Source organism: Hesperophylax consimilis, chromosome 4, assembly GCF_061612785.1.
Source record: "Hesperophylax consimilis isolate HC1 chromosome 4, BYU_Hcon_1.0, whole genome shotgun sequence".
NCBI lineage: Eukaryota > Metazoa > Arthropoda > Insecta > Trichoptera > Limnephilidae > Hesperophylax > Hesperophylax consimilis.
Window position 1 is genome coordinate 4,921,123 of NC_142839.1, and position 25,319 is coordinate 4,946,441.

Here is a 25,319-nt window from a genome sequence, read left to right on the forward strand (position 1 = left end):
ACACTGGCATTTTCAGTTTCAAGTCTCCACCCTTTTTTGATTTCATTACTTTTTTATTATCTTATGTGAAGAAGAATTCGGTGATGACTCACAGTTGAACAGCAAAAGTAGACTGGTTTTCAATTTTAGTCGCTCAACAAAATACTTTATCAACTTTGTTGAAAGGGTGTTCACACGCCTTGTCGATTAGCTTTCAAGTGTTTTCAACAAAGAGTTGATCAACAAAAATCGCCACGTCTGAAATGGGCATTAACGAAATTACATAATTTTATGGTCATAAAGAAATGAGTGGTTGTAGTTGCCGGCAGTCGCTGATCGTGAGAACGAAAGGTTTGTTTATGGTGAGAACGCTTCGTGACGCATCTGTTTTGAATTTGTCTCTGTCATCCAACTCCAACTAAATCAAAATTGTCTATGGTGAATCTGGCTCGGTGACTTGACAAACTGAAACTAGAACTGGGAAAATATAAAACAAAAATGCCGACTCAAGATATAACTGCGACTAAAGTGGTGGTTCATCCACTTGTTTTATTGAGTGTGGTAGACCATTTCAATCGCATGGGGAAAATCGGTAATCAGAAACGTGTTGTTGGTGTTCTCCTCGGTTGCTGGCGTTCCAAAGGAGTTCTTGATGTTTCCAACAGTTTTGCAGGTACTGTTCGATCTATATTCTAAAAAATACTATAACATATTTTTAAACCCAAACTCTGATAATTATATCGTTGATAATTTTTTTGCTTTTGTCACTTCGGTCAAAAATTTCCAAGAAAAATTATATCCAATAGTATCACTAACTATAGTATGTGTTTTTATGTTTTAGTTCCTTTTGATGAGGATGACAAAGACAAGTCAGTTTGGTTCCTCGACCATGACTACTTGGAGAACATGTACGGAATGTTTAAGAAAGTGAATGCTCGCGAGAGAGTAGTGGGCTGGTACCACACGGGACCCAAACTTTACCAAAACGATATTGCGATCAATGAACTTGTCCGAAGGTATTGTCCAAATTCTGTCCTAGTCATCATCGATGCCAAACCTAAGGATCTCGGCCTTCCCACTGAGGCATATCAAGCTGTGGAGGAAGTCCACGATGATGGCTCCCCCACTTCAAAGACGTTCGATCATGTCCCTAGTGAAATTGGTGCGGAGGAAGCTGAGGAAGTAGGAGTAGAACATTTACTGAGAGACATCAAGGACACGACTGTGGGAAGTCTGTCACAACGGATCACCAATCAGCTCCTTGGCCTGCGTGGGCTCTACACGCAGTTGAGAGAGATACAAGACTACCTCTTCCAAGTGGCTCAAGGCAAGCTCCCCATCAACCACCAAATCGTGTACCAATGGCAAGACATATTCAACCTTCTGCCTGACATCACCCAGGACAACTTCACGGACAACCTGTACGTGAAGACCAACGACCAGATGCTGGTGGTGTATCTGGCCGCGCTAGTCCGCTCCATCATCGCCCTCCACAACCTTATCAACAATAAGCTCACTAACAAAGACGCCGAGGAAGGCAAGAAGGAAGAAGCTAAGGATAAGAAAGAAAAGGAAGATAAGAACAAGGAAGAGAAGGCGAAAGGAGACAAGAAAGACTCCTCGAAAGACAAAGACAGCAAGGAAGATAAGAAGAAGTCATAATCTTACTATACTTGCTTCTTTAAATAGAAATTTCATACGTCTCATAAGCCACTATTTTATAATATAAAAATAAAACATTGTGAAAATGTGTTTGTTCATCTTTAACCCGTTCGGTATCCAGAGTCCATGCTTTACTAAAACATAACTATACCGGGCTGGTGCTGCACTCTAACCTCAATTTCCAAATTCAGTGTTACGATTTTTTTGCTTTTACGTGTGAATATTTGTCCAGGACAAGGAGAGAACCCTATTAGTTGAGTATCATTTCATTCTGTATTTGGAAAATTTATAAATTATAATGTTTTCTCTCTGTGAGAACTGTTCTAGTTAAAGTAATACAAGCTCACTAAAGTGAAAATTGAAAAATTACATAAATTTTTATTTTTCAAAGTCATTTGTGGCGCTATGAGTGTGTATCAGTAATAATAGCCATATGTATCTAATAAACATTTGGTTTAATGTATTGGAATGGTCATTAGGCGTATGTGGCTACAACTGATCTACGCACAAACCGTTACTAAAGACACTATGCGAACAGTCCCTAAGTGGTTCCTTTGTGGATCTCCAGGTTTCCAAACCATTTTTGCAGAACTTAAATTCAGTGTTATGATATTTTTTGAATATACATAAATAATTATATTTATTAATAAAACATTTTTCTTTTACTGGAGACATTTTATTTTTATTTACAATATTATAATAAAATCTCCATGCTAAAATTATTAACAAAGCTTTCTATCTAACATGAATCAACAAACATTATAAATTACGGTTTCTTTATTATTTATAGTATGTTTAAAAAATTTTTTGCTGTCCTTTCCTTAAATCTTTAACTCTAATACATTGTCTTAAAAAATACAAGAAATACAGCACTAAACCCTAAAATATCACATCTCAAAATGCCTGCCCCGTTAGTGCCAAACATCTCCACTCCGGGGCCCACGTAGGGCTCCAGCCCACTCTGGTTATAGTTCTTATAATACCAACTGAGAGATGAATTGAACGGGTTAGATTTGGTTGTTGGCTCATTTTCTGAGTTGAAAGAGGTTTTGCCACCTCGACTGTTCACCCTGTAAGGTTCTATCGATGAAGGAATTTGCATATTGTCAGTGTGCGCATTGGGATGCTCCACTTTAGTGATTGTTGCCGACTTTCTTCCTATCGGTACATTGTACTGACTCTGGTTTCCTCCGGGAACAGCCAGAATGGCAGTGGGTGATGCTGAAGGCTCTTCGTAATCCTTGCCGTACAAGGACAGCTGATGATTTATATAAGCCGTTGGAAAAGTGACTGCTTCTTCAGTGCTACTCTCGTTCTTTTTTTCAGTTGGTTTATCTTTGAAAGCATTATTCATGAAACTTATCCTAGTAGAATTATTGATTCCAGGAGAAAAGAATGACGGGCTGTTTAGCGCACCTAATGAGAAAGTGCCCTTTATTGATTTATCAGGATTCAATAGAGGATTGATTATACTTTTCAAGCTTAGTCCTTCTTCTGATCCAGGTGAATCTCTATTTGTTATTGTTTCCCCGAAAGCCGGTGGGAATTGATCGTTTTTCACAGTTATCGATCTGTTAAAGAACATGGTGCGTTTCGGGAAGCCTGGACTCGCAAAAGCAAATGAATCTTTGAATCCGTCGATGCTGACACTTTCATTGAGGTTCGAATTAAGAGGAGAGTTGAACAGAGCTCCTTTATCGGATTCCCCTGCTGAAGGAGTGCCACCCAGGCCAGGATCTAATAGAATCTTATCAGATTTTTGATTGACCCCGATTACGGATGGGAAATCTGACGGCCAGGATGACTGATTAACTTTGATGTTACTCTTTTCCCTCTCAAATTGATAGTAAGTCATATTAGAACTTGGATCTGATATTGGTTGAAAGCCGCCTGATGCTCCGGGTGTAAGAGGCACAAAGCCTCCCGATTGAACGTCTGGTTGTGATGGAGGGAACGCCTGTAATCTTCCTGAATCTCTCGGCCTCCCATCTTGCATCTTTCTTTCAGTTTTGCGCTGTGAGCCCCAAAGTTTTCCAATGTTCAAGGAAGGCAACGGCATCCCGAAGAATGTGAATCCTGTTCCGGGATTAATGTTGTTGATCTGAGCATTGGCGTGTGTTTTGTTTGGATTGGGTCCAGCGTATAATGTGGGTGTATCTCCAGGTATAAAATGATATGCCGGTGTAGAATTAAATCCGTGAGTTCGGTTGAAAAACAGGTATTTTGTTGAGTTACCTAATTCCATATTTGTGTCATTGAATGGGTAATCAACATATTCGTCATAGAAATATTCTGACTCTTCAGGCGACGGCGCCATCTGGACATTGTTTCCAATTTGTGGAACTGGTTGAGATTGCTCTCTTATTTTTTCCATCCACGGAGAGAACACTTCAGATGTTCCATATTGCGATGTATCAATGATCTCACTCTCACACCCTGGCAGGACGGGTTCCTCCTTCAGCTTGTCTGTGTCGCAGTCCTGCCGGTAGAGCTTCCTCTCTTTAAGCAGGACCCCATCAGCACAGCGTGGCCCCATGAGGGAAGCTTCTTGGAGCCAAGCTCTGAACCAGACTAAACTGCAACCGCAAACAAGTGGATTACCTGAAAAAGAAGATTCCTATTACTATGTATACCAATTTAAATAGGTACTTACATATTAGAATTTCCAGGGGACTGGAACAAAAACTTGTCAGAAATTTCGTTATGTGGGTTCCAAATGAGGGGAGATTTTAATTTTAGTTCTGGGATGGAAAACGAAACTTTTTCCATAAATTTCCATAATCCTGTCTGATTACGTCTAAAAGGGATCTAAATGATAACCTAGTCTCCTTCAACGGAAGCAATCTTCCGAACAGGCCTTCCATTGATATGCTTGGTGTAACTATAAGTGACCAGCTCAGGTATGGGGGCTCCATCGAAGCCAGAGTAAAGCTGGCCTCTCAGAAGCTGGGCGTACTGTACAGGGCCCGCAGATACTTTAATAGTACACAACTGCTGACCCTGTACAAATCGCAAGTGCGCAAGTGCGAATTTGGCAGCCATCTCTGGTCCGGAGCCCCTAAATACCTGAAAAAAACCCTTGACTCTGTGCAAAAAAGGGCGGTCCGTTTGATAGATTCCCCAATCTTAACAAACGGACTGCAATCTTTAGAGCACAGGCGTCAGGTAGGTATGCTGTCCTTGTTCTATCGGTATTACAATGGAAGATGCTCTGAGGAACTAGCGTCATTGATCCCTTCGGCACCGGTGCGTAGTCGGGATACACGCCAAACGCGCACCCAACATTTGTACACGGTTGACATTTGTCACATGAGAACGGGTCGCTTCTACGATTCGTTCTTAAGTTCAACAGCTCGGCTGTGGAACGAACTGCCGGCCTCTGTGTTTCCTCCCTCCTACAACATGGGACTCTTCAAGACCCATGTTCACTCCTTCCTCTCCACAAAAAGACCCTCCACACAGCATCCCCAAAGATGACATAGGCCCTGAGGGAAATTATTTTCTTCAGGGCCTCCTGTGTGGAGTTAATATAAAAAAAAAAAAAAAGTAAAACACCGCCATATGTAAGACGTAAAAGCAGCACGCACTATTGTTTCTATATCTGCAAAGACAGACTAAGCCACATCAATGCGTGGCGGGGTACAGCTAGTCTACATAAATGTTCGTAATTTCAAAATCTTAATCTCCGGAAGTTCTTCACGGTTTGCTTTGAAATTTTGACACAATATTGCATTCGAATACGTATGTGTTTTTATATACCTATATTATATAGATATCACCTGTCACAGGTAAAAAATATTTTTTTATAAAACAGCACCATCTGTTGGACAAACATGCTTTTTATGAAAAACAGCGCCATCTGTTGGACGTAAAACCAACATGAACTATTGTTTCTCTCTCTGCACAGACAGACTGAGCTACAGCAACGTGTGGTGGGGTTGAGCTAGTTTAACATAAAAATACAAACCGTCTATATCTAAAACAGCAATGTTACTGCGGAGAGTTTTCACTGCTTCCTCAGGGAGCGATGTCATCTTATTATTCCTCAGACTGAGCACCTTCAATCTCGGCATGTTGTTGAAAGGAACCCCTTGAACAGCACATATCTTATTATTGTCCATCTTGAGTTCCACCATCCATTCCATATTTTCAAAAGCCATAGTGCCTACTCTTGTTATCTTGTTATTAGTCAAGTCTAATACTTCAAGTGACTTCACATTCCTCAGTCCTGCCGAGTCTAGACCTCCTATTTCATTATTACTTAAGTTCATGAACTGTAGAGTTGGCACCTTGTAAAAGGCGTTATTTGAAATGCGGTGTAAGTTGTTATTTTGAAGTTCCAAGTTTTTCAGTAAAGGCAACTCGGCAAACGCAGCATCGGGAATTTCAATAATTCGATTTTCACTCATTAGTATAGTTGTTATTTCTGGCAATGTTCGAATTCCACCGGCATGAACCATTTCCAATTCATTACTCCTCAAGTCCAATAACTCGAGGCTCCGTAAATCTTGGAAGGCTCCTTCTTTAAGCTCCAGTAATTTATTATTGGACATTCTTAGTTCTTTCAGAGCAGACAGGGTTCCCAATATTGAGGGAGAAATAATTTTCATTTGATTGTTACTCAAGTCCAATATTTCTAATTTTGTTAACCCTGAAAATGTTTCCGGGAGTGACGTCAAATAGTTTGAAGATAGATTCACCATTTCCAAATTCCTTGCTTTTTCTAGAGCGTTAACTACAACCTCTTGCAATCTATTTCTACTAAGATCTAGCGATCTCAAGTGAGGCGCATCACGTAATATGTCTTGCTTTAGACTCTCTAATGTGTTTCCGTGCAGATCTAAATGAGTGAGACCAATCATGTCTTTGAATACGTTGGGGCTTATAGAAGCAATCATGTTATTATGAAGGTCTAGCATTTCAAGCCGAGCTAACCCATTTAGTGATCCTTCCTCTATTTGCTGAAGCCCATTTAAAGAAATATCTAGTCTCCTTAGCTGGGGCAATGAAGTCATAACTCCAGACGGAATACTGCGCAGTGTATTGGCACTAAGGTCCAGCATTCTCAATGATGGAAGATCTAGGTCTGGTGAGGGTGGAATTGGTAAAGCAGTCATTTGATTGCGTGACATGTGCAAATATTCAATTCCTCTGGGTAGGCCAGGAACAAATTCCAACAATCGATTTCTACTAACGTCCAACTCATACAAGCCCATCAGATGCCTAAATGTAGCAGGGTGGATGGAAGCTAGAGCATTCACTGACATATTGACGTGTTCAAGTAGTGGAGTCTCAAGGAAAGTCATTGGATCAATTATGGCAATATTGTTACTACTTATGTCCACCCTTCGGAGTGATGGTAGATTAGTAATAAGGCGAGGTTCCAGCCTTCTGAAGAAGTTCATAGACAAATCTAAACCCTTCAATTCGGGTAAATTCCAAAATGGTCCATCTATGTGATTTGAGAGGGAGTTATTTTTCAATCTGAGCTCTCTGAGGGCCGGCATTGCCATGAATGCTTCTCTTTCAATGGTTCTTATCTTATTACTATCCAAGTGTAGCCTTTCTAATGTGGGATGTCCTCGAAGGGCTCCATATGGAATATCTTCTAATAAATTATTGCTCATATCCAAGAATTTCAACCTCGGTAATGCATCGAGTATGGCTCTTAATTCCGTAACATGGTTAATTTCATTACCAACCAACCACAATTCTTCTACTCCACTTCCTGATGACTGCAAAAATGATTCTGGGTGAACCCTTTGTACAAAATTATAATTTAAATCTAACGTCTTCAATGCCGGTACTTTGTGAAAGGCTCCATGAAAAATTTCTTCAATTTTATTTTTGGATATTGTCAGTTCTTTTAATGCCGGCAGATCAACAAAGGACGCTTCATTGAGTCTATCGATGCGATTCGAGTCAAGTCTTAGAGTGGCGAGTGCCGGGAGCTCTCTACAGACTCGCCCCACCATTCCAGCATCGGTTAACATATTGTTTTCAAAAGATATTTCTACTAGCGACGGCAGTAGAGACATAGCTCTAAGATGAATCCACGTCAATCCGCAGTCTGAAATGTTGACCATTGAGAGTCTCGGCAGATCATGCAAAAGATTTGATTCAAGCCGGAGAAGTCTGGGACTGCCGGTAACCTCCAGTTTCTCCAAGGATGGAAGGTGCTTAAAACTTCGCCCGTTGAGTTCAATCAGCGAGGAAGATTGCACTTTCAAATACTTCAAGTTACTTAGTCTTGAAAAGCTGGGCAACCTCTTGAGTTGATCACTTTCTATAGTAATTGCTTGTAGCTTCTTCATGTGAGCTACGCTGTCCACAGGCAAACTGCGAAGGTCATCTTCTACGATGAAGAGTTCCATGAGGGAGTCTTCTAGGCCAGATAGCCATCCCGGAGCAACTCTCTCCAGGTTATTGTGGCGCAGCATAAGGCGCAGAGCTCTCAAGGTGCGGAATGCCCTCCCGGGGAGTGCCGGAAGGTGGTTATGCTCTATTATGAGCTCATCGATGGGTCGAGATATGTACTCGCCAATTGTTTTTAATCCCTCTACAACTTTTGGTAGATCGCTGTGTGTACACCTGCAACGAAATTGAACAATATTATTACACATTGAGCCACTTTTTATGAATAATAAGGAATAAGGAAGTTGAGTCCATTTTTAAAATTTTTTTTTATCAATGTTCGCATTCAAACTTAAATACTGGTATTTTTTTTTTTTTTTTTAAAGTTTGTTTTCATAATTAAATTAATTCTCAAAGTTTAAATTTTATTAAGCCCGCCAAAATGAGCGGAATCCGAGCGGTAAGAGGCGGGGTGTGGGTGTGACGTCATTCGAACTGTGAAAACCACGTCGCTTAAGCATTTTGTATGGAAAAATTTTTAATTCTTCAACAAGGAATTCCAGTAATTTTTTTACCAATGTTAACCATCTATTAGAATTGAAGATTTCATAGTTAAATTAATATTTTAAGTTAGAATATTTGCTTTTCCCGCCTGGTACGGTATTCCCGTCGCTATTTGTTGAGGTGCCCCGCGCGAATTCAGGACCACCGCGCAGAAAAGTAAAGACCAAAAGTAAAATAACGGTTTACAGCCCAGTTCACTGTGAGACTTTTCTGGGCAGCCGGCGGCCTGAAGTGTATCACATGTTATGTGACATGTATAATAATGAAAACTTCTAAGTTATTCAATAAACAACATATTATTATAAAGCACTATACGAATATGTATCTTTAGAAATCCATTTCATATAATAATAACAACAAATACGTACATATATTTGACAAACCCAAATAAACGTTTGGCCTATACACCTCTCTCATCTAAACCGACCATCTCTCATGTAATAGAAAGAGATGCACCATAGGTGATCCGTTGTACGTACAAGTCACGACACATGTGACGTCAGAATTCTTTCGACCAATCGTGGAGCGTATACAGTCTATTGCTATTGAATGCTTTTTCAAGAACGTTTAACTAATTCTAAGAATAATAATATAGAAATATATTTATATATTTAGAATCGATATTTTTTGATCTACATGAACATATTTTTTATAAGTCAAAATATTTTTCACTCAACTTCCTTATTGTAGTAAAATGCAAATGAATGTAAAAAAAAATTAATCCACAATATTTATGTACACTTGCGACAAAGTTAACGTGTCACTCTGTACCTACTCATATTAAGATTGAATAAACAATTAATTATAGTAGGTAAAATACTTTTATTCTGTGAGTTTTCAGATAATTCACCCTCCGGCCGCCACAAATGTCGGAACGGTACTTTTTGAAATAATGGCATACAGAGCTTCGGGCCAAAAAGGCCCCTTTCTCTTACATCATGAGTTTAAATTGGTTGTAGGAAGATAATTTTTAGTTTTTTGTGGAAAAATTTTTGCAATAAAAGATGGGTGCAATTTGGGTGGTAATTTATGTAGGATTTGTTTTGGTTTTTTATACTGGGTTTTGGCATTTGCGTCATACTGGGCGAAACAATTAATGGAAGGGTTTGTATGGGTTGGAATGCCCGAATAAAAAGATTCCGCGAGACTTATGATGTGGTCAATAATGAGGGGGACTTCGGAGTCACGGTGGATTTGGGAGACCCTCATTCACGTGGAGGCTCCCAGGGCTGTGCGAATGACTTTATTTTGGAATAATTGTAATCTATTTAATTGTGATTTTGAAGCGTGGGCCCAGATTGGTCTTGCGTATGTTAATTTTGGTCTTATCGTGGATTTGTATATTAAAAGTTTATTTCTTGTTTTTTTATCATTGGGTAAAGGGATGCAAAGGTTTTGTTGGCTGAGTTTAATGTTTCGGTGATGTGCTTTGCCCAGGTTAATTTACTGTCAAGGGTGATTCCGAGGTATTTAATGTTTTTTTTGCCAGGGGACGTTTTCTCCGAATAAGTGGATGTTGGGTTGTCTTATGGGGCGTTTACGGGAGAAAACGCAAGCGGCACTTTTGGAGGGATTTATACTGATTCGCCATTTTTTGAAAAATGATTCTAGTTCTGAGGCATGGGCTTGGACGCATCGTGCTGCGGTTATTTCGCTTACTGAAGTCGATGACTTCAGTATCGTCTGCAAATTTGCCTATTTTGGTTTTTTTTTAGTCGTAGATACTGGGGCTGGGGATATCGCTTAAGTAGATGTTGAAGAGAGCTGGCGAGAGAATAGAGCCTTGAGGGAAACCAGCTCTTAGCAATCTCACGGTGGAAAAAATTCCATCTAGTTTGATTTTAAATTTACGGTTTTTAATGAAATTGGCTATGAGTTGAAGCATTGGGAGGGGGATACTGAGGAGGTACATTTTATAAATGAGACCTCTGTGCCAGACTTTGTCGAATAATTTGCAGACGTCTAGGGAGAGGATTACTGTGTGTTGGCGATCATTAAAACCGTTAGTAATTTGTTCGACCACCCGCAGAAGTTGGTGGAGAGTGGAATGGCCCGATCGAAAGCCGTGTTGAAAATCAGGGATGAGTTTGAGTTCGTCTACTATTGATTTGAATCTGGTGAAGATGAGTTTTTTTTAGTATTTTTCCTGCACAGGGAAGGAGGCTGATTGTTCTGTGGTTTTGGGCCTGAAGGGGATCTTTGCCGGGTTTGGGGATGAGAATGACGTCAGTGATTTTATAGTCTTTTGGGAATAAGCGAAGTCTAAAAGACGCGTTGCTGATGGCTGTGAAGGTGCAGATGGCTTTGGAGGGGAGGCATTTTAGTATTTTGTTTGAGATTAAGTCGGGGCCGGGTGATTTTTGATTTTGAGTGATTTTATAATTTTTGTGATTTCCTGAGGGGTTGTGAAAAGGGTTGGATTTTCTGTCAAAAGGGATGAGACTTAAGGGATCGAGTCTACAGTTGAAACGAATTGAGGGTCATCGTAGGTCGTGGTCGGGAGAATTTTTCTTCGAGATTGTCTGCAAAGGAACGGTACTGGCACATACTTTCATCATGCTTTCATCATTCCCATCACTCTTCTTTAATACTTTTTTCTTATTTTAAACATAAAAGTAAATAAAAGAAAGGCATTTATTGATTTTTTATTTTATTTAACATTACGCTATAAATATAGAAAACTCATGGAGATTGACTTTCAAATTATTGTTTAGTGCTTACCATACTTGTAGCTCCTCGTTGCGAGTCGCGCAAACGCAGGGCAGGATGGAGTCGGGCGGGGGGCACGGGGCCCGCTGCGCGCGCGCGCACGCCAGCAGCAGCAGAAGCAGCGCACAGCACGCGACGTGCAGCCCAACACTCCGCATCGTGCTCAGGCGTGCTCGGCGTGCTCGAATTGTTCAGATTGCTCGCCGGGGAGCATGGCTCGCGCGCACAGTGCAGGCGCGCGTTCACTCGCAGGGGCACATTACTGGAACAAAAACAGGAAGAAAATAATTAGAAGTACTTAGTTTGTACCTACGTTTATTTGTTTGAACATTTTTTCTAAAGAACTTAAAAAAATCTAGTTTTTTACCTTCTAAAATATAATTTCTGTTATCATTTTTGTATTATTAAATCCTATGCTCATAATCTAAGAAGGAAAATCAGTTTTGCCTAAACTTTTCAAAATTATTTTTTAAGTAGGTACCTACATAATAAATTATTGGCACCTGATTAGTACCTGTCTTTGAAATAAAGGGCTCCATCACATTATCAGCTTTTTTTTATTTTTATTTTTATTTTTTTTTATTTATTCACATTTAAACCCGCTAAACTACTTGTGTAGTTTGTCAGCAGGGACATAGAGACAACATTTATACACTCATAAGATACAATTTGAACGGTACATAATAGATTAGATATAGATTAATTAATTACGTAATAAATATACCTGATTACAACATGCTTTTAACCGTCGGATTTTCTACTCACGCACGTGTAATTATATTTTGCTAAATTTTATTAAACAGATACCTACTTATCTAACACGCTATATTTTGCTCTTCAATTTCTGAAATAAGTAAACAAAATAAAACTTCGGCTATTTTTGGATTACCTACGTTTTTAACAAAATATTGCCCTGGTATTGCATTGCACTGATAGAAAACAATAAAAAAATATAGCATAGATTTATAGACTAATCTGTGAGGGTGGTAAATTTGTAAAAAGAGGAATGAAATTAAATATTTCTTTGCTCCAGTAATCACATTTTTTCCTTATTTTACCTACCTACATTAATTTATAAATGAATGATTATATTATTATGATTATTTATTTATTTTGTAAGAAACAAACAGCTTTTATATAATATGCAGTGATAGATATAAATATAAAAGTTAATTGTAGTCAAGCCACAGAAGTTTCTTATGTTAAAGTGCATTAGAATTTTTTTTTTTTTTTTTTTTATATTTACTCCACACAGGAGGCCCTGAAGAAAATAATTTCCCTCAGGGCCTATGTCATCTTTGGGGATGCTGTGTGGAGGGTCTTTTTGTGGAGAGGAAGGAGTGAACATGGGTCTTGAAGAGTCCCATGTTGACAGCCGAGCTGTTGAACTTAAGAACGAATTCGTAGAAGCGACCCGTTCTCATGTGACAAGTGTCAACTGTGTACAAATGTTGGGCGCGCGTTTGGCGTGTATCCCGACTACGCACCGGTGCCGAAGGGATCAATGACGCTAGTTCCTCAGAGCATCTTCCATTGTAATACCGATAGAACAAGGACAGCATACCTACCTGACGCCTGTGCTCTAAAGATTGCAGTCCGTTTGTTAAGATTGGGGAATCTATCAAACGGACCGCCCGTTTCTGCACAGAGTCAAGGGTTTTTTTCAGGTATTTAGGGGCTTCAGACCAGAGATGGCTGCCAAATTCGACCGTAGGGCGCACTTGCGATTTGTACAGGGTGAGCAGTTGTGTACTATTAAAGTATCTGCGGGCCCTGTACAGTACGCCCAGCTTCTGAGAGGCCAACTTTACTCTGGCTTCGATGGAGCCCCCGTACCTGAGCTGGTCACTTATAGTTACACCAAGCATATCAATGGAAGGCCTGTTCGGAAGATTGCTTCCGTTGAAGGAGACTAGATTATCATTTGGATCCCTTTTAGACGTAATCAGACAGGATTGGGTCTTTGAAACATTAAATTCGACGAAAATCTTAAATCATATTTAAATTCGACGAGATTATTTTTACCCCAGGAGGAAATACTCTCGAGATAACCGTCCATTCTCTGCTTCAAAGCCCTCCGAGCCGTTGGAGTTTGTGTGCCCTTTGGGGGCTTGTCAAACAAAAAGCTATCATGAACTGTACTGTCATCCGCGTAACAGTGATTCGGTGAACATGTCAAAAGGTCATTGATGTGCAACAAAAACAAAGTCGGAGACAGAACCGATCCCTGTGGGACGCCAGCATTTATGGAGTGCGAGGAAGAGGTGAAACCGTCAGCAACCGCCTGAATCGACCTATCCCTTAAAAAGTCAGCAATCCACGTACACAGGGATGCGGGAAGTCCGTAAGAATGCAATTTGTTGACAAGTCCTCGGTGCCAGACCCGGTCAAAGGCCTTGGATATGTCTAGTGCGACCGTTTGGGTCTCACCGTGACGTTCCAGGCACCGCCCCCAAACATGCGTCACATACGCGAGAAGATCACCGCACGAGCGGTTCCGCCGGAATCTGTATTGACGGTCGTTGATAATTTTGTTCTTCTCGAGGTATGTGAGCAGTTTGTCGTTGATCACACGTTCCATCACTTTGGACAGAACTGATGTGATCGCTATGGGGCGGTAGTTGGCCGGGTTGGAGCGGTCACCTTTCTTGGGAATAGGGTGAATTACCGCTTTTTTCCAACCAGAGGGCACAGTACCACACTTCAGGGACATTTTGAAGAGCTTTGTCAAAACCGGAACTATTTCCGCAGCACACCTCTGCAATACCAGGGCAGGTATTCCATCAGGTCCACTAGCTTTGTTAACATCGAGCCCCCGTATGACGTGGAGTACATCCCGATGCCGGATCCTCAGCTTTTTCATATAGAAGCCGCAGTGAGGAACCGACGGCGGAACAGCACCCCCGTCGTCGAGGGTCGAGTTTTCCGCAAACATTTTCCCTGATAAGTTAGCCTTTTCGGTGGCGGTGTTTGCTAGTGAGCCGTCAGGTCTGGTAAGAGGTGGCAAACTGGGTTTGCAAAAATTTCGACCTATTGAGCCCGCAAGCGACCAGAATGCTCTGCTGCCATGCGGGCAGGCAGACAGCTTTTTGCTGATCTGCAGGTCGTGTTCGAATTTTGACCTATTAATGATTCTCTTGCATTCCTTTGCCGATTTGTTGTATGCTGATATGCTTTCGGGCGTTCGAGATGTGTTGTAGGCTCGGTAAGCCGCGTTTTTTCGTCGAACTGCTTCGGAGCATTGTCGACTGAACCACGGCTTTGAGCCCACACCAGTTTCTTTAGTAGTCGATTGTATGAAGCCATCCATCGCCGATTTGATGACTTCACCAATCTCCTGGGCACATCTTGAAGGGTCCGAAGTCCGAAAACAAACAGCTGACCACGGAAAAGCGTTGAAATGGGCCCGCATACCGAACCAATCTGCTGACCTATAGTGCCACACTTTTCTCCTCAGTCTCTCATTGGTTGGTCTGAGGCTAACAGGGATTGATTTCGTCACTAGGCAGTGGTCAGATGATCCCAGAGGCGCTGTGACGTCAATCTTATAACCGTGTGGCACAGTAGTTAAGAATAGGTCTAACAGATTGGAGCGGTGAGTCTGGACATCAGGAACCCTTGTAGGCTCCTGAACTAATTGCTCTAATCCGTAGCAAATGGCAAAGGATTCCGCCTGTCGGCCAGCCGAGTCCGTTGGGCCTGAGAACTTCAACCATGGTTCGTTATGAACATTGAAGTCCCCCAGAACAACAAACTCGGCCGAAGGGTAGCGGGGCAAAGATCATCAATAGTATCGCTCAAATGTTTGAAGAGCTCGGAAGTGTCTAATTCGCTATGGTTCGGTGAGCGGTATAGACATGCGTAGAATCTTGCCGTACTGGCAAGATTGACGCGCACCCACATTACGTCGAATCTGGAGTTTTCCAGACTCAATAGTCGTACACAGTTGACGTCAGCTCGACTATAGAGGCAGACTCCTCCTTTGAGTCGAAATTTGCTTGCGAGGGTAAAGCCCGGGCAGTCCAGATAGGAGGAGTCTGGCGGCTCGGCTATCTGAGTTTCGGATAGGAAAAGAAGGTTGGGACGTTGGGACAAAAGATGGTGATGGACGGAATTTAAATTTGTGTGCAGGCCGCGAATGTTGGCAAAATTTACCAACAGTTTTGGCCCGCACCGGGGACGCCTGCTACTCGCCGCTGTAATGATGTTAAAATTGTTATGTTGTATGTTCATGAATTTAAAGTTTTTTTTTTTTTTTTGTAAGGGTAGGAGGTGAAAGGAAAGGTCTGGAAAGGAAAGGTATGAGGGGTGGGTAGGAATCTGGGGTTCAGGCTGTCCAGGAGTGATGAGCGTTTTTTTTTTTTGATGAAGTTTTAGTTTCTTAAAATTAATTTGGTGTTAAAGGAAGGGGAGAGGAAGAGGAAAATAGGAAGAGGATAGGAAGAGGAAAATAGGAAGAGGATAGGAGATGCTGCCGATACATTCCATACTCTCATATTAATAATCGATCGTACGCATTACTTCATATCGATATTTCTTTAGGTTATTACCAAAAATGTCAATGCTGTAAAATTTTTATTATATTGTGCACATATGCGAGGAATTGGGGAATTTTTTCGAATGTTTGTTCTACACGAGGGTAGATAAAATAAATCAGATTGTCGGGTTGATCTAGACGGAATATGAAAATTTATTAAATTGGTAAGTTCTGGTGAGTCCAGACCATTATTTAGAATTTTAAATAATAGGATTTGATCAAAAATTAGACGTCGTGTTTGGAGGGAGTTAAAATTATGAAATTTAATGGATTCGGTATAATTTGAGAAGTGTAAGTTTAGTTTATAATTTATGTGTTTAAAATTTTTTTGAATTCTTTCGATATGGGCTTGGTATAAAGGAGTCCAGATCGGTTTACAGTGTTCCAGGTGCGGGCGAATATATGAGGTGTAAAGGGAATATAGAGTGTTTATGTTGTGGAAGGGTTCTGCTGTGCGAATTATAAATCCCAGCATTTTATTGGCTTTGTTAATGATGTCATCAGTGTGTTGGATAAAGTTTAATTTAACATCCAGTGTTACCATTATATAACTGATATTCAGTTATTAAAAATCAATGTCATGTGATTATTGGCCAACGTATGTGTCGTCATATTATTTGATTTGTACGAACGTTTAATCGCCCTATTTGGCTCGCAAATGGGTCAGGTACTTTCTCGTTCTGCGGAAAATCTAGAGTGAGAATATTCAATAGCAAATAGCATGGCGAATAGCAGTGACGCAGCAGTCGGTAGAAGGAATTATAGTTTATAGTGAGCAGAAGTTTACTTGTTCTTCGCGGCACAAGGAAATTACTAGACCACAAATCCGGTACAGAATGCTGTTCTAATCTACGTAAGCCGCCCAGATTGCTGACACCTCGATTCATACGGACTGACACCATTATTGGGGAAACTTACCTAGTTTCTAAGTAAACAATATATACACTATACAGTATCCGCGCTATAGTAGTTCCAGAGAGAGGTAGTACGTTCTTTGAATTAAAATCTCACATGTCTTGTATGAAAACATAAAAGACAGAAGATACAGAACGATACGATCTCTCTCTGGGTCTAACATACCGGCATATACTTATATGGATTACAATTTCAATGATTTAATCGAAGATTTATGCAATAATTGTAAAAAAAATCAATTATTGAAAGAGCTCATTAATAGAAGTTTTTCTTTGTAAATAGTATCTAAATATGTATAAATAACGCCGTTTTACAACTGTCCCCGTTACCCGGGAAAAAAAAAACCATTTTCGGCTGACCTATTTTATGCCATAATCTCATGATTAGGTACCTACTTCATGTTTCTGTAATGTAATTATTTGATCAAAATGTCTGTAAAGAATACACAAATTGAGATTTCATTTTGACAATAATTTCCAATTAAATTTCTAAAAATCAAAAACCTTATTTGTTACTTACACTTGAACCTTACTTTTATAGAAAAGCTGTAATATAAAAATACTAATTTCGGCAACGACTCCGTCAGTCTGGAACTCCGGTTCAATGAGTTCTAGAATTTTTTCTTTTAATTTTAATGTCATTTTTAAGATTGAAAGTGTTTGTTTGGAGAATTATTTAGTAATGCAATATGTATTTGGTAAAATTGGTACTGATTTATCGAGAATTCAGACTATCCTTGATTTTCCACGGGTCTGCGGCATAGACTAAATTAAACACATCAATGGTCTGCGGTAGTAATATAATATTATCAATAGATAATGCAAAGCTTATTGAACTTTCTTGTGAATAATGATGCATGCAATTATTCTTCATACATCTTTTTATTAGGTAAATTTCAAATCGTTTCTGTTAAAAAGTTTTGCATCTACGATTATTTTCGACACTAGGGAATAGAAAACATCAAATGACTGCATTTGCACAAATTGGAAAAGCATTTTTTCTCGTTGGTACTTACGAATATATGTTTCATACGTTTCTAAAGAAAGGTCATATTTTTATATCTAATTTAGTCCACAAAACATAAAAAACGGCTGGTAAATATATAAATATTATCGTATCAAATACAATTATAAAATATTAGTAGTTCTGTGAACATTAAGACCTCGTGTACAAAAAAAGTATGTTTCAAATTTTCTTTTACTTTTTTTTTTTCTTATTATTTCTGGCTTTCACCCTTCAAGGGTGTTCTTGGCCATCATTTAAAATTATTGAGAAATGAAAGGTGAATTTAAATATTAATTTTATTTAAATTGGCAAATTTCAAAATTATAATGAAAATTGGAGTCGAGTTCAGACTTAGAAGAGATGAGATGTTGAATGGAGGGGAGGCAATTTTAGATAAGGCTTGATAGAAGAGAGGATATTTGTTTAGAGAGGGACAACCAAAAAATATGTGATCTAAAGTTCCCACTTCTAGACCACAGAATGTACTCAAAAATCTCCACTGAAACCACAAGATTTGTAAGTAGGTACTTAAATACCTCCCAATTTAATTACTAACCATTTAATATTGTGTGTAACATTTAAAAAAATTCGAATAATGAATTGTACGATCTGTCCAAATAAACTCATTGATAATTCTTTTTTCAAACATTCTTCAGACAGGAACCAAAGGATCGTAGAAAATATATGTTTTCTACAAACCTTGGTAGCTATCATAATTTAAAAAAAAAACGAAAAAGAAAGTCCAAATGAACATGACGATTTCATCATATTTGAAAAAAATAATCTTTTCTGAACGATGGACGGAGGCCGAAGTTAATGGCCGAAGTCAGCCGAAGTATCACAGAGCCACACAGGTGAGTGGTTTATTTATGCACACAGGTCAGAAGAGATTGGAAGAAATTCCTGGAGTTGCCTTGTCAAGGTGATGTGGTGAGTTGTTTATTTGTGATGTGTCCCCGAATCGCTTAGGAGACATTTTGAATTTTGTTTTTCATTATTATTTTTATTATTCATCCAATTACAGTACAATCTTCTCATTCCGATACTCTTCACTTCTCGTTCAACGTCTGGGAAGATATTTATACAAAAAAGGAAAAATTCTATTTAAAGAGGAAATAAATACATTCACTGTTTCCGAAATTTTATTCAACAGCACCATTCCTCCTGTCATGTTGTGCTAGAACATCTGTTCCTGTTGTGTGGTATCTTGAACAAGTCGTGGCAACGACTACAGCTGAAGTTTTCTGGCACGTATAAGCCATAGCATTCCAAGAGGAATGGGCTATTAATAAAGATATGAATTACATTAAAACTAAGTTTTGCAATATTTGCAGAACATTTGATTTCTAGGCTAAATCTATTCTTTAGTTGCCTCAAGTAAGTCTATTTATGGTGCATGAATAAGTTCCATGCACCTGAGGATATTTTTTCCTGGATTTCCACACACCACTAGCATACTCCTGCATACTTCTGCATACTTTTTATAACGCCATCGAACATGGCTATCATTGCATCTGGGTCATTAAACTGTTTAGATGGTGTGATGATAAAACCCAGGAGTTTGTAGCTGGCTTGAGTGGGCCGTGATATATGGTCCGAGAACGGTAGTCTGGGATCAAAGATGATACTGAGATATATACTGTAAAAATTGCGCTATATAAATGTAATTTTATTAGAATTACTATTCGAACTAGCGCAGACCTTTGAAAAATCACTTTTTCGCAACAGAAAAACCTTCGTGGTCGAGAGGTAAGGCTCTCAACTAGCAATTCGAAATGCGGGTTCAAATACTGGCGTGCCCAAGTAAATTGAATTTGATGAATTTGTTTATATATATTTATTTGAATATATATAGTTCGAGAGTGGAAGACACTCTCAACATCGCCCTGATGTAAGAAGACCACCATTCAGAATTGGGACAATTCGAGCAGTTAGAACTCCGGGGTATTCACATAAAAATAACACTTTAGAATTCTTGACAAATCACTTCGAATTTTGAAAATGACGGTAAATTTTCTGCTACAAATATTATATTATATTCTTACATAGATACTTTATCGCTTGTCTTAATTCTTCATACAATCAGTTCCAAATTTGAAAATTACACTAACATTTAAAGCAAATCCGAGATCAAGAATGGTTTATTTATGCCGAGATCATAGAACCAGAGTAACACGGACAGATATACAATTTAAACATAATATTTTTGATAATATCAGTCATTGTTAAGCGGTTGTTATCTTAATACAGAAGAGTTGACGATATACAAAGTTAATTTATAACCTATAATTATCATAAGAAACCACTGAAAAACTGGCGATTGTTAAAATGAATGAACATTTTTTAAAACATTTCAAGGTTATGAGCGCAAGTTTTCCACTTTTTATAGCACATTCGTTCCCTTATCACTATCAAATTATAGAACACGATAAAGGTTTATTGTGATTTTAAAAAATTTAAAGTTTTTCAGGGTGTACAGCATATCCTAAATGTGGTATTTTACAAAAACTTGCATAACTTCTTGTAATGGGCATTTTAAACAAACGATTGTGACTTCTTTTGTGAAAATGTAGACAATACCTTGTTTCAAAACAATCAGTTTTATTCGTTTCAATGGTGCATTGGCCGAAGAGAGTGAGTCGGTAGTTAGTTTGTTGGTACGTTCATCGTACTCCAAAATGTTAGTTGCATTGTTCAGTTCCTCCAAGGTTCCAAGCTCCTTGAAGATGGTCTCAGATTATAGTTCCTTTTGTATTTAAATCAAATAATTGTTAACAGTCAAGCCGAAAATTGTTATTGTTTTACATTCTTCAATCCAGCTCAAGGTCTAACTATTTTGAATAATTCATCTGAAATAAACGTATGTACAATATTTTGCAGCGTTACTCTAATTGTTGCAGCCGGAGGTTGCGGATTCAAATCCCATGGTACGCAAATAATTTTAATTTAATTATAATATAAATCACATTTAATTAATGTAAAATAATATATAGTAGGTACTAGCTAAAGCACCCTGCGTTTCCTGGGCTTTATTCTGCAGTAAGGGGTGGGAAAATAGGATGGGGGAGGTTAAAAAATCCTAGTCACCTTACTCATATTTTGCAGGCCAAGTGTGCAAAATTTCATCGATCTCAATGTAAAAAAACTAACCACAGACACTCTTCTTTACATACTTGGTGTCCGGAAACTCGTAATAAAGCGGGAAACTGGTGAATCTATTTCACATTTGGAGTCGATTCTGTGGTATAACTTTTTTGATTACAGCTTTCGTTTTCGAGCTCATGGAGTCCAAAGCTGGAATTTATGGTAAAAATTGGTCGCTTGGGGGTTAATTTCGGTTAATGTCTTTTAAAATGCGTCGACGCGTAGGCCTGACTCAACATGTATTCTTAACCCTTTAGTTGTAGAGAAAATTAAAAAACAAGTTAAATTTTTTTTTGGTTTCTCTATTTGATGATTCGCCAGTTTTTGTACGGTGTTTGGAAACTAGTAACACAAGTTTCCGGACACCATGTATACGATAGTAAATAATATAGATTGTTCCAGAGTGGTAGATATTCTCTGTATCCAATGTGAATATCCAGGTCGGTAATTCCCATTCTTCCGTCCCACTGGCTCCGAACAGTTGGGAGCAGTTGGGACTCTTGTGCAGTATTCATATTATTTTTTTGTTTAATTGTGCATTTGGTGAAAAAGCCTATTGTTTGTTCGTTTATTACTTGTTGGGAATATTTTTTCTTTAAGGCGATGCACTACGTCGTGTAATATTTTAAATTGAGCCGCTATCAATAACAACCCTTACGTAGATGGCGATAAGGTTTAAATTCCCGCTTAACACCATCCGCCTGTTTTGATTTATGCAAGAAAAAAACATAGCCAAAAAGTGCCTTTTATTTTATGTTTAGGCATAAATATTTAATTATTTTTCGATCATTTTATAAATAACTTAATTTGCTACATTATACAATAAAATCATAACCGAAAATGGGTTCGTGAGTAGGAGATTTTGAACTTTAAAGCAGTTTTCATAGACCTTTTTTTTCTGGGCTATAAAAAGACTTATCTAAAAAATACTCGATTATTTCAAAAGCCAAGATGTATTCTACTCGCAGTATTTAATTAAAGCATCTGAAACATTTCTAGGCGACCAAATTTTCAAACCAAAAACACATGATTTTGCATTACTACGTATGGCATCGCCTTAATTAGGCGTGCCTTATTTTATGCCCAATGGAACTTGCCTTTATTTGCACGAAGCTTCCGAAAACAAAAAGATAGATTTGTTCACCATCTTCAACGTGTTTAGTAGATTTGACAGCCCGGAATGAATGCCACGTTCTGGTTATTCAACTCCACTATCCATCGCGAAATCTAAATTAGTTAAATTATGCCATCTTTAAGCTCCGCCAAACATAAATTCATTCGAATCATTGCATGAAAATGTGTTTTCTTTTTTATTTGGCTCTTTTATTAATGGTTAGTATTTTCTTTTCAAAAACATCCAGTTTAATTTCACTTTTGTTTTCGGTAATGAATGAATGCAAATCTTGGAAGTGGAAATTAACCCACTTTCCGATATCCGATCGAGCTGAAGCTTAGCGGATAGACTCGTTGTCGATGACAATGCATTTTATCTTATTCTTGCCAACTCTTGGTAGCTATCACGTGTACATAAGCGGATGTATACGCATTTCTCTAAAATCGGATGCCATTAGAGCAGTTAATATTCTGAATAAATGTCAGTCCTACCCGACTGATATTCGGCAAGGTTGTTAGCACAGTTAGCCCCTGGGAAGGAAGGTACAATCCTAAATCAAACCATTTTTTAATGTTTAAAAGACATTTTAAAATAGATGTAACAAAACTTTGTTTTTACGGATTAATTTGTTTACATTAAATCCACTCAGGAGGCTCCGAAGAAAAGATTTTACTTCATTATTTGGGGATGGTGTGCATATTTGGGGAGGGGTATGAATCCAGCCCTCCCACTACGGTGCAAGAGTCTAAAGTGTCCGGCTGAAGAGGTGGAAGAGCCTTCATCAATCGTCCTCTTTCCATCAGGCACGCATCTGGTGGGCAGATGCATCTGCCTCCAAGACCTGGACAAACCACATCCCATTAACCCAGGCACCCATGATAAATCACATAGCGAACCATTCAGTGTGACCTACAGCATAGTTGTTAGTTTTCCGATTAATGGTACGAGATAGTTGACGTTTTTACGTGCCTGAGCATGACTTGAACATGTTAAATGTGACTCTCTCTCTCTGGTTTCAATCCTGGGATTGGTTTGCAGCAATTTCATCTAATCTCCTCTTCCATTCTTCCCTGTCTTGTGCGGCTCTTTTGACTTCTGCATATGATGAGCAACGCACATCCACCAGCAGGTCCTCCAGGTACTCTCGGATGTGAAATGTGACTATTAGACGTAAATTGATGAGCTAAAACTCGCCTTATAGTTGAAAACAGTTGATTACTGCTGCTATGACTGATTGAACATTAAAAAGAAAACTTTATTGAACAAGAAACAATCGTAAGTTTCTGTAAATTGCGAATCGACTAGCCACGTTGAAAGAAAATAAATGAAATCATTATCGATTATCTATCTATACGAATAAAAATGTTAATGTTCGTTTATTCAAAATCATAAATCTCCAAAATTTCTTCACCGATTGCTTTGAAATGTAGACCCAACTTTGCATTCGAATACGTATGTGTTTTTATATACCTATATTATATAGGTAGATGTCATCTGTGACAGGAAAAAACATGTTTTTTAAACAGTGCCATCTGTTGGACGTGGATGTAAAACGTACTATTCTCTATCTGAACAGATATACTGAGCCACAGCAGCGCGTGACGGGGTAATGACTAGCTGTAAGTCACAAATAAAGTTGCGACAAAAATAACAACCACATAAAGAGCCATTAGATGTCTCTTTGCTAAGGAGGAAGACGAATGATTAGGAGCAGTGCAATGGTTGATGACATTACAGTCACAATATATATATATATATATATATATATATATAGGTCGCGGGTTCAAATCCTGGCGTGTGCATTCTTTCTTTCACAAGGGCATGTCATACTTGGTTTTACCGGTATACCATGAATGTCCGTGTAGTGCTTCACTGAAAATGCTGGGCTTAAGAAAATGCTTGGGCACTAAGAACAAAGGACGGGTTGTTTCGGAGAATTTGAACAATTCTGCAAATTTCATAGTTAATTTTCAAGTTCTGTGAAAGATTATTTCAAGTTCTGTTATTGTTTCAGTTCTATCAAGCAACTTGCCTATAATGATATAATAACAGAAATTGAATAGAACTTTCACAGAACCCGAAAATGAACGTTGAAATTTGATGAATTGTTCAAATTCTCCGAAACAACCCGTCCTATTTGTTCTTGATGTATTTTATTAATTTGCAGTCGTGCTCGGAAATAATGACAAGTTATCGTCATTAACGATAAATCCTTTATCGATCAACCGTTCTAGAATATCCAGAAGTTTCCCACCTTTATCTTTCCCATTTCCTTCTCCCCACACCATTTTCAGCCTCACAACATGCCGGAATCTCACTGGCTCCAGGCGGTTGTGATTAGCTGGGACTTGGCTGTATGTTGTGCGGTATTCACACAATAAAGTATCTTCAAACCCAAGTCGACCTATTCTGGGCAAGTAGCACAAAATCCAATATCATCAAAAATGGCTCCCTTGTTTGGAAAAATTAACAGAAGTCGGCTAGAGAAGGAGGGGGCTGACCTAAAGAAGGCAGTAGACTCTAATCTGATGGCGATATACCCGTGATTGCTTATCCAATAGCCAAATTAGGGTAGGTGATTTTTTATCAATGATTAAAATAAATATACCTTTTATGAATTATAAATTGGGCAATTTAAAAAAAAAAAACCTAAAATTATGGGACAAGTAATAAATAATATATTTATAATTTCCATTCGGTTACATTTACATTTTATTTATAAGTCGGGATTTATTTATTATATATTAGGGGAGACTAACTAACATAATATGTACTCCTCATTGCCCCGAATTCTAATTGAGGGTGGATTCTTCAGTCGATATTTTCAATTTATTACGTCAATACATACTAAATATTTGAACCTCTTGCAGCACTTCAGTTATGTATATTTTTTAAACCTCTTGGGGCACTTCAGATATTAATATTTTTTTGCGTATAATTTTATAAACTATTCCTATGTAAAAACCACTAAAAGGGGTGTTAATATATAAATAAAAATGGTCACGGAATGAAAATAATAGTTTCCAAACTAGAAATATTAAACATGATTTTTATCCATGTTGGTCCAAATTTAAAGTAAATTTTTTTCTAAAATTATTATGCTATTTAAAACAACACAAAATAAATCTCACATAATACCTGATATTAAATACGATTTTAGACTTTATTTAATTGAATGAAAATATGGGACATGGTAAACACGTATTTCTTTTCTTGTCTAAATAATTAATTTAAAATATATACATGTTCAACAATTGTATTTAACTGACTAAATAAAGAGAAATAATAAATTTACATGATAAGAATATATAATTTTCAAATATTTTAAAACACGTA

At 38.3% G+C, this 25,319-nt stretch overlaps 2 protein-coding genes across 4 annotated transcripts in view; one reads left to right on the forward strand and one right to left on the reverse strand.

The window, feature by feature from the left end:
• The first annotated feature begins 378 nt into the window (after nucleotides 1-378).
• Nucleotides 379-2,311, forward strand: Rpn8 (regulatory particle non-ATPase 8). Its single transcript, XM_089651245.1, has 2 exons — nucleotides 379-652; nucleotides 821-2,311. The coding sequence occupies exons 1-2, from the start codon at nucleotides 478-480 to the stop codon at nucleotides 1,639-1,641; spliced, it is 996 nt and encodes a 331-aa protein (XP_089507371.1). The 5' UTR covers nucleotides 379-477; the 3' UTR covers nucleotides 1,642-2,311.
• Nucleotides 2,312-2,323: 12 nt separating this feature from the next.
• The window catches only part of atk (artichoke), a 63,329-nt gene continuing 40,333 nt past the window's right edge, over nucleotides 2,324-25,319 (reverse strand). For 2 of the 3 annotated variants that reach the window (XM_089651243.1, XM_089651242.1), the window contains exons 2-4: nucleotides 11,281-11,530; nucleotides 5,609-8,232; nucleotides 2,324-4,242 (exon numbers count right to left, since the gene is read on the reverse strand). In XM_089651243.1, the coding sequence (XP_089507369.1) occupies nucleotides 2,477-4,242; nucleotides 5,609-8,232; nucleotides 11,281-11,426 (4,536 nt within the window). In that variant the 5' untranslated portion in view covers nucleotides 11,427-11,530 and the 3' untranslated portion in view covers nucleotides 2,324-2,476. Of the gene's footprint in view, nucleotides 4,243-5,608; nucleotides 8,233-11,280; nucleotides 11,534-25,319 lie in introns of those variants that run through there. The other variant, XM_089651244.1, reaches the window with a different exon arrangement.